Source organism: Otolemur garnettii, unplaced genomic scaffold (genome assembly GCF_000181295.1).
Source record: "Otolemur garnettii isolate 467f Iridium unplaced genomic scaffold, OtoGar3 scaffold00001, whole genome shotgun sequence".
In the NCBI taxonomy this organism is placed as follows: Eukaryota; Metazoa; Chordata; class Mammalia; order Primates; family Galagidae; genus Otolemur; species Otolemur garnettii.
In genome coordinates, this window is record NW_003852396.1 from 30,545,379 (window position 1) to 30,560,400 (window position 15,022).

Sequence of the window (15,022 nt, forward strand, 5' to 3'; positions counted from 1 at the left end):
CCCGCCACAACGCCCAGCCATTTTTTTTTGGCTGTAGTCGTCATTGTTGCTTGGTGGGCCCGGGCTAGATTCAAACCCACCACCTTAGGTGTATGTGGCTAGCGCCTTAGCCACTTGAGCCACAGGCGCTGAGCCGAATATTCACATTGTTGTTTAAACCAACAGCTTAGCATTTCACCTTGCAAAACTGAAACTATTTACATTAAACAACTATTTCCCATTCTCTACATTTCTTCCTTCCCTCTGACAACTGCCACTCTGTTTTGTTTCTATTCTTTGACTGAATAGGTGGAATTACATAGTATTTGTGTTTTTGTGACTGGCTAATTTGACTTAGCATAACGTCCTCAAGGTTCATCCATGCTAAATATGTGCTAGAATTTACTTCCTTTCTAAGGCTGAATAATATTTTATTGAATATATCACATTTTGTTTATCCATTTACTCACCAATGTACACTTGAGTTACTTTTTACCTACTGGCTATTGTGAACGATGCTGCTAGAAACTGGGTGCAAATATTTCCTTAAGCTTTCCTTTAGTGATATATCCAGAAGTGGAACTGCTGGATCCTATAGGAATTTTATTTGTAATTTTTGGATGAACCACCATACTGTTTTCCATAATGGCTGTACATGCTTACCAACAGTATACAAAGGTTCGAATCTCTCCATATCTTTGTCAACACATGTTAATTTCAATTTAAAAAAAAATAGGAACCATCCTATCAAGTATGGTATCTCATTGTGTTTCTTTTCTTTTTTTTTGAGGCAGTATCTCACTTTGTCAGCGTTGGTAGAATGTCATGATGTCACAGCTCATAGCAACCTCAAATTCTTGGGCTCCAGCAATCCTCCTGTCTCAAGCCTCCCGACTAGCTAGGACTACAGGCGCCCACCACAACACCTGGCTATTTTTAGAGACAGGGTTTCCCTTTTATTCAAGCAATCTACCCACCCAGGCTTCCCAGATTAGCTAGGATTACAGGCATGAACACCACATGCACCCTTCATTGTGGTTTTGATTTGCATTTTCCTAATTATTTGTGATGCTTGTTAGCCATTCATGTATCATCTTTAGAGAAAGGTCTATTCAAGTCCTTTGCCAACTTTTAATTTAGATCACTATTTTTGTTGTGGCTTCATAGAAGTTCTTTGTATTCTAGTTATTAATCTTTATCTGATATATGATTAGTTTGAGTATTTTCTATCACTTTGCAAGCTACCTTGTCATTCGTCTTTTGCTGTGCAGCAGTTTTTCAGGTTTATGTATCAGAAGTTGTCTATTTTTGCTTCTGTTGCTTATACTTTTTATATCATACCCAAGAAAACATTTCCAAATCCAGTGTTATGAAGCTTTCCCCAAATACTCTTCTAAAAGTTTATGGTTTTAGGTCTTACACTTGGGTATTTGATCCATTCTGAATTAATTTTTGTATAGTAAAAGGTAATGGTGTAAAGGGTCCAACTTAATTATTCTGCATATGGATATCCAGTTTTCCCAGCACCATGTCAAAAAGACTATTCTCTCCCCTTTTAATGATCTTCAAATTCTTGCTGAAAATGACCATCTTTGTGAGGTTTTATTTTTTTTTTTAATTAAATCATAACTGTACATTAATACTATCATGGGGTACAGTGTACTGTTTCTGTAAACAATTAGAGGTACTTTCGTCCAACTGGTTAACATGTCTTTTTCTTATTGTGTTAAGACATTTATATTCTACATTTAGAATAGATTTAGAGAGATTCACATGTACCCTTATAGGATGAACCATAGGTGTGATCCCACCAATCACCCTCCCCCTGTGAGGTTTTATTTCTGAGCTCTCTATTCCACTGGCATCTATGTCTTTATACCATCATCACATTTCTTTTTATTGTATCTTTGTAGTACGTTTTGAAGTCAGGTTGTATATAATCTTCAGATTGTTCTTTTCATATTAAGACAGTTTTGGCTTTTTAGGGTTCCTCTAGATTCTATATTAATTTTTGAAAAAATGGGCCGGGCATAGTGATGCATGTCTGTACTTTGTGCTACTCAGGGAGCTAAAGCAACAGATAGCTTAAGCCCAGGAATTTGAGGTTGCAGTGAGTTAGGATGAACCCACTGTACTCTATTTGAGTGACAGAGCCAAGACTTTTTAAAACACACACATACAGGGCCAGGTATGGTGGCTCACTCCTATAATCCTAGCACTCTGGGAGGTCAAGACAGGTAGACTGCTTGAGTGCATAAGTTCAAGACTAGCCTGAGCCAGATGGATACCCTAAAAATAGCTCTAAAAATAGCTGGGCATTGTGGTAGGCACCTGCAGTCACAGCTACTCAGGAGACTGAAGTAAGAGAATCACTTGAGCCCAAGAGTCTGAGGTTGCTGTGAGCTATGATATCAAAAAACACAACTTGTCGTGACATTCCATTTATTTATCTGTGTCCTCTTTCTTTTGTTTCCCCAGTGTAAAAGAGAAATTTTATTTAAGAATAAAAAGAATGTTTAGAGCACTTCCAAAGAGAATTGGAAGGGGGTCATCCCTTTCATGATGGAGACAAGGTGAGAGACTGCTTTAATTGCTTTCAGCAATATTTTGTAGTTTACAATATACAAGTCATTCACATCCTTGGTTAAGTTTATTCCTATGTATTTTATTCTTTCTGATATTATAAATAGGAATTCTCTTAATTTTCTTTTCAGATTATTCGTTATGAGTGTACAGAAACACAACAGATTTTTACATGTTAATTTTGTATCCTGTAATTGCAGAATTTCATCACAAGTATTAACAAGTTCTTTGTAGAATCTTTAAGGGTTTCTATACATAAGATCATGTCATCTAAGAATAGAGAAAATTTTACTACTTATCAAAATTGTATCCCTTTTATTTGTTTTTAATTGCTCTGAATGGGGTCTGCATAGGTATGTTTAAGAGAAGTGGTAAAACCAGACATCCTTGTGTTATCTTCTCATAGAGGAAAAGCTTTCAGTGTTTCAATGTTATGATGTTAACTACAGTGAGCTAGGATGAACCCACTGTACTCTTATGAGTTTTACACATAAGGCATTTATTATGCTCAGTTTCCTTCTACCCCCCTTTGTTGAATATGTTTATTGAAAAGGGGCACTGAATTATGTCAAATGCTTTTTCTCCATCAATCATGATTGATAATCATGTGGGATTTTTCCTTTATCTTGTTAAAGTGATGAACTATGAGAACTGATTTTCATATGTTGAAAAATCCTTGCATTATAGTATAAATCTCAGTTGGTCGTGGAAAGCAATCTTTTCAACATGCTATTGAATTCCACTTGTATTTTATCAATGATTTTCACAATAATATATTCCTTAAGTATAATGGTCTATAGTTTTCTTTCCTCATGATGTCTTTTACTGGATTATCAAGGGAATGCTGACCTCAAAAGAAGAGCTTTTTCCTTTCTCTGCAATTTGTTGGAAAAGTTGGAAGAAAACTGGTATTAATACTTCTTTAAATGTTTGGTAGAGCTAGGCGCTGTGGTTCATGCCTGTAATCCCAGCACTTGGGAAGCCAAAGCAGGCGGATTGCTTGAGCTCACAGGTTCAAGACCAGCCTGAGCCAAAGCAAGACCTCGGTCTCTAAAAATACCCGGGCATTGTGGCAGTCACCTGTAGTCCCAGCTACTTGGGAGGCTGAGGCAAAAGAATCACTTAAAACCCAAGAGTTGGGCTCCGTGCCTGTAGCTCAAGCAGCTAAGGTGCCAGCCACATACACCAGAGCTGACAGGCTTGAAACCAGCCTGGGCCTGCCAAACAATGACAACTACAACCAAAAAAACCCACAAATAACCGGGCGATGCAGCGGGCGTCTGTAGTCTTACCTACTTGGGAGGCTGAGTCAAGAGAATCGCTTAAGCCCAGGAGTTGGAGGTTGCTATAAACTGTCTGTCTACTCAGGGCAATAGCTTGAGGCTCTGTCTCAAAAAATAATGTAAAATAAAATAAAATAAATAAAACCCTAGAGTATGAGGTTGCTGTGAGCTGTGAAGCCACAGCACTCTACTAAGGGTGAAAAGGTGAGACTGTCTCAAAAAAAAAAAAAAAAAAGATAAATGTTTGGTAGAATTCACCAGTGAAGCTATCTGGTCCCAGGCTTTTCTTTGTTAAGATATTTTTCATTAGGCCAGGTGAGGTGGCTCATGCCTGTAATCCTAGCACTCTAGGAGGCCGATGCAGGTGGACTGCCTGAGCTCAGGAGTTCAAGATCAGCCTGAGCTAAAGTGAGACCCCGTCTCTAAAAAATAGCTGGGTGTTGCGGCAGACTGCTGTAATGCCAGCTATTTGGAAGCCTGAGGCAAGAGGACTGACTGAGGCATCTCCATGAAAAAAAAAAGGATGTTTCTGATTAATGAATTAATGTGCTTACTAATTATAGGTCAGGTCTGCTCAGATTTTCTACTTCTTTATGATTTAGGTTTGGTAGGTATAAAGATAAATGATTTTCACTATGGTCCTTTCACATGCCTGAAGAGATGATACAAACCAGAATCTCATGCTACAATAAAGAGAGAATTAAGTACGGCCACAGAAGAAAGAGTAGAAGCATTGGCAACGCTCAGTGAGTAGGGCGCCAGCCCCATATACCAAGAGTGGTGGCCAAACTGCAAGAAAAAACAGCCAGGCGTATGGCGGGCGCCTGAAGTCCCAGCTACTCAGGAGGCTGAGGCAAGAGAATTGCTTAAGCCCAAGAGCTGGAGGTTGCTGTGAGCTGTGATGCCACCGTACTCTACTGAGAGTGACAAAGTGAGACTCTTGTCTCAAAAAAAAAAAAAAGAAAAGAAAAAGAATTTTTGGAACTAGCAGGCAGATTAAATAATATTGGAGGAGAGGAGCAAGTTCAAAAGTCATAGTACAGCATTTCTTTTTATTTTTTGTAGAGACAGAGTCTCACTTTACTTCCCTCGGTAGAGTGCCATGGCAGTGTCACACAGCTCACAGCAACCTCCAACTCCTGGGCTTAGGCAATTCTCTTGCCTCAGCCTCCCAAGTAGCTGGGACTAAAGATGCCTACCACAACACCCAGCTATTTTTTTGTTGTGGTTTGGCCAGGGCTGGGTTTGAACCCACCACCCTTGGTATATGGGGGCGCCGCCCAGTACAGCACTTCTTTATGATATATACCTTTAAAAAGAAGTGAGAAATAATTATACTGTACATTAAGAAAAGCAAGGAGTAGAAGTATTTTCCATAAACATAAACGAAACCCAGAACTGTGATTTGGTTGATTATTTTATATACATAAATTCATACCTATTTAGCCCTTCACCTATAGGTGGTTTTTGGTTATCATCTAAGTAGACAATCACTTCTTTCCTTCGAATATGCACTATGTCATCCAAATTTAGATTTGTCAAATTCACATCTCCTTCAAAGTAGATTGAACCATAACCTGCAAATCAGAGCAGTTTAAAATTCATTATTTTACAACTACTATGATTAAACAATCAGAAGTACCAATAGCTTAAATTTTAATTATTATTTAAAATCATCCTGCAAATCTTAGAGCGAGTTATTTCCTCCGGAATATGGTAAATATGGGGGACATAGGAAGTGACATCAACTATATCATTATTTAACACCTGCATTTTTACACTTCTACAAGCCTGAAAATAGCTTTCTTAAATCAATTTCCAAGTATCTGTAATGCTGCTATAATTACAACCCTTAGTACTAGCCTCCCATGAATTAAAATGTCTGAGCCCTTTTCTAATACAATATGGCAAGATAGAGATTTGCTCCCCAAGAACATTAACTGTAACAATTTAATATGAAGTTGACTATATTACACATTTCTTGTCAACTATTCAATTTTCTCACTCAGTATTTCTTGGTATTTCCAGTATTTTCTTTGTTATGGGAAATTACAATGACTTACATATTATCAGTACAAACAGGCATACCTAAGCCCAAGAATGTTAAATGAATCTAGTCATTTTTCATTTTGTTACCTGCCAACTAAAGTATCCACTATTCAGGCCAAGATGGGCCCAAATGTAAGAAAAAAGGATTCAGCCAAAAGACCTTCCCTTAGTAACAAAAACAAGGTACATATCTCTAGTATATACATTTACTCCTAAAATCACACTCACCTTTGCGACCAATAGTGAAGTCAGAGACAATGCACTCTCCTTTTTCATTGGTAATTTTAGCAAGGTCATCCATAGATGGAATAGTGTAGTAACCAACCTTAGTGAGAACAATTCCTATGACCAAATTAAAAAAAAACACACTATCACACTTTTAATTTATAACTTTTTTCTTGGAGACAAGAGTCTCACTGGCCCAGATTAGAGTGCCACGGCCTCAGCCTATCTCATAGCAACCTCAAACCCCTGGATTCAAGCAATCTTCCAACCTAAGCCTCCTATGCAGCTGGGGCGACAGGTGCCCACCACAACACCTGGCTAATTTTTTCTATTTGGAGTAGAGACCAGGTCTCACTTCTGCTCAGTGTGGTCTCCAACTCCTGAGCTCAAGCAATCCTCCCTCCTTGGCCTCTCAGATTGCTAGGATTAAGGGCATAAAGCACCATACCCAGCTGCTCTTTTCCCTTCTTAAAAATTTTCTATAAAATGAACATTTTAAAAAATTACCTAATATAATCAGTAACTAAGTTATTATATAAAGAGAAAGTATATAGGAGTACATATTAAACTGGTTTTCTAACAAACACTATTCCCAGGAGAAACTATGTTTTTAAGATTTATAATCAAGAAAGTTGGAGGAACATACTTACAGCATATCAGATTCTGAAAACTTGGTAATATAACCAAGTCTATTAAACTTTGCCTAACTTACTTTTCCCAGAGTTAATTAATCACATAATACTTTTTTCCCCAGACAAATATGAGGTTTATTCACTGTGAACCAATAAGCAGAGTTTTGAAATAATTAATAACATACGTACACTAACAGGTATTATCTGAATTACTGAAGCCAAAATACACATAAAACACAGAGTACTCTTTTAAAAAGACACCCATTAAAATCCTTCACTATAAAAGGCATTCCATAAATACCATGGGAAAGACTTACTACACTTTTCCTTTTATTTTACACACATAGATACCAAAACCCAAGGTGCAAATAACTTGCCTTGTACCTTGCATTGCTATTTAGTAGTATAAGGTGGAGATAAAATCCAAACTCAATACTTTGACAGCTAACTCTTTTCAATAAACTTCTTTTATCTTTCAAACTTACACTCCCTAATAGAGCTCAAATAAAGAAAAATCTCCAAGACAAAGTCCTATATAAAAATGGAAACTTAAAGGCCTGCACTTGGGGTTACTAAGAAAAGCATCAAATAGGTAGATTTCAGGGATGTCTATGTGACATTTGATGGCCAAAGGAAGGTACTGAAGTGGAAGAGAGTCTCAGAATGCACCTAATCCAAAATTAAGGACCAAAAGTGGAAAACAAGACCAAAAAATTCAAAGAATGTAATGAGGGGCTCGGCGCCTGTGGCTCAAGCGGCTAAGGCGCCAGCCACATACACCTAAGGTGGCGGGTTCGAATCCCCAGCCCGGGCCCGCCAAACAACAATGACGGCTGCAACCAAAAAATGGCCAGGTGCTGTGACGGGCGCCTGTAGTCCCAGCTACTTGGGAGGCTGAGGCAGGAGGCTTGCTTGAGCCCAGGAGTTGGAGGTTGCTGTGAGCATGATGCCATGGCACTCTACCCAGAGGAACAGCTTGAGGTTCCGTCTCAAAAAAAAAAAAAAAGAATGTAATGAAATATATTGCTATACTTATTCTAGCTACTCCTTGTCTTGTTTGTAATTAGATTATGAGTTGATGGTCCGTAGCTCGGGGGTAGGGCGCTGGCCACACAGACCAAGGCTGGCAGGTTTAAACCCAGCCAGGGCCAGCTAAACAAGGACAACTGTAACAAAACAAAACAAGTACTTAACCCACACATCATATCAAACTCCACGCTCTAGCAATGGCCACTCATATTATTTGCTTCATCACTGGCAAGGTTTAAAAGAGAGTTGGAAACTGAGTGGCAGCAAATAAGGTCAGTGAGCAAACTACAAACAATATAAAAGTTACTAATTCAAAAAAATTAGTAGTACCATGATGAATTTACATAGATACAAACATAGAGATACATCACTAGCAATTTTCATTGTAAAAGTACAAAGTTTCCTTACAGAACCAAGTAACGAGAAGCTATATATGAAGGCAACTAGATAAACCAGATACATAAAAATTTTACGGGTATTTCAAGAATGACTATAACCATCCAAATGGGCCAGATTGGGTGGCTCACACCTGTATTCCAATACTTAGGGAGGCTGAGGGAGGAGGACTGCCTGAGGCCAGGAGTTTAAGACCAGCCTAAGCAACATAGCAAAATTCTATCTCTGCAAAACAAGTTAAAAAATTAGCCAGGTCTGGTGGTGCAGGCCTCTAATCCCAGCTACTCAGGTGGCTGAAGGTGGGAAGATCATTTTAGCTCAGGAGTATGAGGATAAAGTGAGCTATGATCAGGCCACAGCTCTCCAGTCTGGGTGACTAGAGACAGCAAGATCCTGTCTTTTAAAAAACTGAAAAAACATAGTTAAGGACTGAACAATTAAAGCAAATAGACAACCTTCAGAATGGGAAAAGATATTTGCATATTATGAATCTGACAAAGGGTTGATAACCAGAATCTACAGAGAACTCAAATTAATCAACAAAAAAAGAGCAAAGAATACCATCCATTACTGGGCAAGATACATGAACAAGAACCTTCTCTGAGGAAGAGAGACAAATGGCTAACAAACATATGAAAAAAAGCTCATCATCCCTAATCATCAGAGAAATGCCAAATCAAAACCACCCTCAGATATCACTTAACCCCAATGAAAATAGCCCACATCACAAAGTCCCAGAGTGGCAGATGCTGATTCAGATGTGAAGAGAAGGGAATACTTTTACACTGTTGATAGGACTGCAAACTTATACACCTCTATGGAAAGAAGTATGGATAATCCTCAAAGAACTCATATTAGACCTCCCATTTGATCCTGAAATCCCATTAGGCACCTACTCAGAAGAAAAAAAATCATTTTATCATAAAGACATTTGCACTAGATTCTTTATGGCAACTCAATTTATAATTGCCGAGATGTAAAAACAATGTAACCACCCACCAACTCAAGAATAGATTATCAAACTATGGTATATGTATGCCATAGAATACTTGAAGACTTTACAGCTTTTGTATTACCCTAGATGGAGTTGAAAATCAGTCTTCTTAGTAAAGTATCAGAACAATGAAAAAGCAAGTATCCAATGAATTCAATACTAATATGAAGTCAGTAGATGCTCTAATACACACCCACATTAGAGAAAAACTCAATTCAAGTTGGGGAGAGGGGAATGAAGGAAGAGGCAAAGGGAAGAAGACAGAAGAGAGGGGAATTTGTAGCTCCCACTTAATGGGCACAATGTTAAGGGTATATGGCACACCTCTTGGGTGTGGGACATAATTACTAGAGGGACTCTAACAAAGTAAAATATTATAACCTAGTTGTTTGTACCCTCACATTAACCTAAAATAAAAATATTAAAAAATGAAACAAAAAAGGCAATCCAAGTATTAATAAAGAATGAATAAGATGTGGCATAGTTCTATAATGGAATATGACATAGCAATTTAAAAATACTAGCTCTTAATATACACACATCATGAATAAAAATCTCAAAAAATTACACTGAATCACAAACAACATATATACAACATATATAATATAATTCTATTTATATGAAATCTAGGAATAGGCTAAAGTAATCTATATGACAGAAACCACAACCATGGTTAAAATCTGGAAATTGGGACTCAAAGGAACTCTTTAGGGTGAAAACTTTTGGGGGTAAAAGAAACATTATCTTGATAGGAACGTTGGAAACCTGAATATACTATATATGTGTCAAAATTAATAAAAATGAACACCTAGGGCAGCTCCTATCACTCAGTGAGTAGGGCACTGGCCCCATATACTCACTGAGTGATAGGAGCTGCCCTAGGTGTTCAGGTTCACACCTGAGGGTGGCAGGCTCAAATCCCCCCAGCCCTGGCCAAACTCCAACAAAAAAATAGCTGGGCATTGTGGCAGGCACCTGTAGTCCAGCTACTTGGGAGGCTGAGGCATGAGAATTGCCTAAGAGCGATTGGTTGCTGTGAGCTATGATGACAAAGCACTCTACTGAGGGCAACAAAGTGAAGACTGTCTGAAAAAAAAAAAAAAACAAACAAAAAAGAACACCTGTTCTGTGAACTTCATTACATGTAAATTTTACCTCAGCAAAAATTAAAAAAAAAAAAAAAGTAGGCTCGGTGCCTATAGCTCAACCGGCTAGGGCGCCAGCCACGTACACCTAAGGTGGCGGGTTCGAATCCCCAGCCCGGACCTGCCAAAACAACAATGATGGCTGCAACCAAAAAATAGCCGGGCGTTGTGGCGGGCGCCTGTGGTCCCAGCTACTTGGGAGGCAGAGGCAGGAGACTCGCTTGAGCCCAGGAGTTGGAGATTGCTGTGAGCTGTAATGCCATGGCACTCTACCCAGGGGGACAGCTTGAGGCTCTGTCTCAAAAAAAAAAAAAAAAAAAAGTAATGTTGACCAAAACCCCAATGAGAAGTTAAATTATACAAAAAAGCAAAAGATTGAGCACCCCAATTTTATAATTTATATTGTTTGTTTAATGGATTAGTCTTTGTTGGGAGTGGGAAGCACAAAACTGTATGGTTCATATACCTAATTTAACTCAAATCTCAGTAATTATCACTCATTTTAATTAACAAATAAACAATCTAAGTTTAAAAAGCTAGGGAAAGTATCATGATAGTCTCTTTGTCTATAAAATTTAAACTACACCAGGATGATTAAAGGCTTTTATCAATTTTACCTATTCCAAAGGTCAAAAATTAAGTGAATTAGAAATCAAATAAAACATAACTACAAAGTGTTTAAGCATTAACCTATATAAAATACAATGAAAACATTTATAAGTTCAGATAGCTGACTTCCTTTATGTTAAAAAATCTATGACAGAAGACAAACAAGTCATCTCAAGTGACTGCTAAGAAATTAACCATGTAACAATCTGAATCTGACCTGCTGGATGCATATGATAAGCATTATTTTCTACTTCCTCTCGGTCATCTTGTAGTGACTCATCGTGGAAAGAGGTTTCTTCACTGCTTCCTTCCAGCCCATTTCGCAAAGCAGCACGCATGTTTAATGCAACAATGGTATCATCCGCACTGCTGCTACTGTTATGTTTATTTCCAGCACTCTCTGGGGTTTGAGGAATGGGTTTAGCAATAGGATTAGTATAAAAACGTGATACTAGTGAATCATCATCTCCGTCCTGTTGATGGTTCTCCTCAACAGATTTGCTCAAAAAACTAAACCTGAAAAGAGAAAAAAAGAAAAAAACTTAGCCCCTTGCAGTAGTAAAATGATAACAGCTAACCCATACCATCTTTTACTAAGAGCTGACACTATGTGGGTAGTTACCTGTATTAAAAGTTCTTAACGTTGGATGGGGCCTATGGCTCAAAGGAATAGGGCACCAGCCGCATATACCAGAGGTGATGGGTTCAAACCCAGCCCTGGCCAAAAAAACTGCAGAAAAAAAAAGTTCTTAATGCTTAAAAAAAAATTAATATGGTAATCATGTCAAGTAGGTTATAATTATTGTCTCTATTTTACAGAAAAGGAAATTGAGGCATAGAAATAACCTGCCCACCATCAAAAAGCTGTGAATTCTAGAGTTGAGATTTTAACATATTACATGTAACTCTAGATTCCAGGCCTTTAAATGTTAGTTTTACAAACAAATGGATCTGAACATCTAAACTTTTGTTTTTTAAAAATGTATGCTCTACTATGTGGAATACTGATATATTTGGTATTTAATTATCAAGATTAAAAAAACATTAAAAATATGGGCAGCGCCTGTGGCTAAGTGGGTAGAGCGCCAGCCCCATATACCTAGGGTGGGGGGTTCAAAGCCAGCCCTGGCCAAACTGCAACAAAAAAATTGCCAAGTGCCTATAATCCCAGCTACTCGGGAGGCTGAGGCAAGAGAATTGCCTAGGCCCAGGAGTTGAAGGTTGCTGTGAGCTGTGTAATGCCACGGCACTCTACCAAGGGTGATAAAGTAAAACTCTGTCTACAAAAAAAAAAAAAAAACCACTAAAAATTTTAGATTTTTAATATTATAATCATCAAGGGATTTGAAAAGGCTTTGTTAGGGCAGCACCTGTGGCTCAAAGGAGTAAGACACTGGCCCCATATGCCAGAGGTGGTGGGTTCAAACCCAGCCCCGGCCAAAAACTGCAAAAAGAAAAGGATTTGTTAGTAAAAATATAAACTGGAATCTTATCCAAACAGAAAAATATGGCAGTGTCAAGATGTATACATTAAGGATTTAGAACAATGACAAATAATCTAAATGTTCACTAACTGGCTGAGACACCTTACATTCACAATGATTATACGTTTAAATAAAAAAGAGGCAGGTAAAACACAGTGGCTCATTCCTTTAAAATCTGGCACTTAGGGGCAGTGCCTGTGGCTCAGTGAGTAGGGCGCTGGCCCCATATACCGAGGGTGGCAGGTTTGAACCGAGCCCCGGCCAAACTGCAACCAAAAAAAAAAAAATAAATAAAAACAGCTGGGCGTTGTAGCAGGTGCCTGTAGTCCCACCTACTTGGGAGGCTGAGGCATGAGAATTGCCTAAGCCCAAGAGCTGGAGGTTGCTGTGAGCTGTAACACCATGGTACTCAACTGAGGGCAGCAGTGAGACACTGTCTCTTAAAAAAAAAATCTGGCACTTAGGGAAGCTGGGGTAGCAGGGTCACTTGAGGCCAGAAGTTAGTCCAAAACCTGCTTGGGCAACATAGAAAGACTCTGCTTTGGGCCTGGTATGATGGCTCACACTGTAATCCTTGTGCTCTGGGAGGCTGAAGCAGGTAGATTGCCTCAGCTCAAGTTTGAGACTAGTCTGAGCAAGAGCGAGACACTGCTTCTACTAAAAATAGAAAAATGAGCTTGGTGTGGTAGCAAACTCCTATAGTCCCCCAGCTACTTGTGAGGCTGAGGCAATGGGAATACTTGAGCCCAAGACTTTGAGGTTGCTGTGAATTATGATACCACGACACTATCCAGGGCACAGAGTGAGACTCTGTCTCAAAAACATACACACAGGCACAGTGCATGCAGCTCAAGCAGCTAAAGCGCCAGCCATATACACCGGAGCTGGTGGGTTCAGGTCCAGCCCGGGCCTGCCAAACAACAATGGCTACAGCCAAAAAGTGGCTAGCTGTTGTGGTGGGTGCCTGTGGTACCAGCTACTTGGGAGGCTGAGGCAAGAGAATCGCTTAAGCCCAGTAGTTGGAAGTTGCTGTGAGCTGTGACACCACCTTCCTCTACCCAGGGCAACAGCTTGAGGCTGTCTCAAAAAAAGAAAAGAAACAAACAACACATACACACACACAAGAAAGATCCTACCTCTGAAAAAAACACCATAAAAACTTAGCTAGAGGCTCGGTGCCTGTGGCTCAAGTGGCTAGGGCACCAGCCACATACACCTAAGGTGGCAGGTTCGAATCCCCAGCCCGGGCCCGCCAAACAACAATGATGGCTGCAACCAAAAAATGGCCAGGCGTTGTCGCGGGCACCTGTAGTCCCAGCTACTTGGGAGGCGGAGGCAGGAGACTCGCTTGAGCCCAGGAGTTGGAGGTTGCTGTGAGCGTGATGCCACAGCACTCTACCCAGGGGGATAGCTTGAGGCTCCGTCTCAAAAAAAAAAAAAAAAAACTTAGCTAGACATGGTGGCATGTGCCTTTTAGTCTCAGCTACTTTGGGAGAATTGAAGCAGAAGAGTTATGTGAGCCCAGGAGGTTTAGGCTACAGTAAGTAAGCTATGATGACTCTATTGCCTTTTAGACCAAGCCAATAGAACAAGACCCTGTCTCAAAAAAGCATAAAAGAAGCAGATATATTCATACAGATATCAAAAGGGATTTATAATAAAAGTAAATAATCAGGTTACAAAATATATCTTTTATACATACTCTTTACAATGAATTAATATCTTGCTGTATGAACATAATACAAAAGAAACACATTCCTAATGGTGAAAAATGTATACCAATATATTAGAAATTAGTGTTATGTGCTTTTGCTTCCTCCTTTATACTCTATACCATCTATTTTGTTTCTTACAATGATTATCTATCACTTTAATAATCATCACAGACCAGTGTCAAAAGCATACTAGCCATGTCTAAAAACAACATACATCAATTCCAAAGTAGTTCCACATAATGCAATCATAATTCCAATAATTATTAGGCTTAAAGAATTCAAGAAGGAAAAATAGAATTTAATTTGTAGGCATTTATAAGGTATAATACATCTATGAAATGTTCATCAAATTTTATAAATTTTCAAAAAATTCTAACTTTCAGAGGCTCTTCAAACGAGGGCTCTCTAACTGACAGCAGATCAAAACAGAATTCAGTTTACCTCTCTCCATTTTCTGGATATTCAGATGGTGAGGCTAGATCGTCTGAATCACGATTAACAGGAGAAAAGAGATTGCTGTTATTAAGGTTCTTCAAAACCAGCTTCTTAATACTCTTCCTATGAATAAAGACCAAATTAAAAAGGAAAAAAAAAAAAACCTCAGGCATATACTTATGTCACAAATGTATCTTAAAAACTGAAAACCAAAAGTGCACTTCTGTTCAAATCTCATATATGTTCATGAGTTAACAAATTTCATTTATAAACTCTTTAGAAGTTTACAACCATCCTCCTTTTAAAAGCACTCAATGGGCCTTTTCTAATACCTCATTGAGCTGTCAAGAAAGGGCAAATTGGCTCAGCTTGAGCGGCTAAGGTGCCAGCCACATACACCTAAGGTGGCGAGCTCGAATCCCCAGCCCGGGCCCGCCAAACAACGATGGCTGCAACCAAAAAAT

General features: G+C 38.9%; 1 protein-coding gene across 1 annotated transcript in view; it reads right to left on the reverse strand.

The window, feature by feature from the left end:
• NUP98 (nucleoporin 98) overlaps positions 1 to 15,022 on the reverse strand; it is a 143,725-nt gene that overhangs the window by 52,031 nt on the left and 76,672 nt on the right. Inside the window, exons 14-17 of the mRNA XM_023514294.1 lie at positions 14,565 to 14,681; positions 11,142 to 11,440; positions 6,123 to 6,236; positions 5,284 to 5,422 (exon numbers count right to left, since the gene is read on the reverse strand). Coding sequence (XP_023370062.1) covers positions 5,284 to 5,422; positions 6,123 to 6,236; positions 11,142 to 11,440; positions 14,565 to 14,681 — 669 coding nt within the window. The remainder of the gene's footprint in view (positions 1 to 5,283; positions 5,423 to 6,122; positions 6,237 to 11,141; positions 11,441 to 14,564; positions 14,682 to 15,022) is intronic.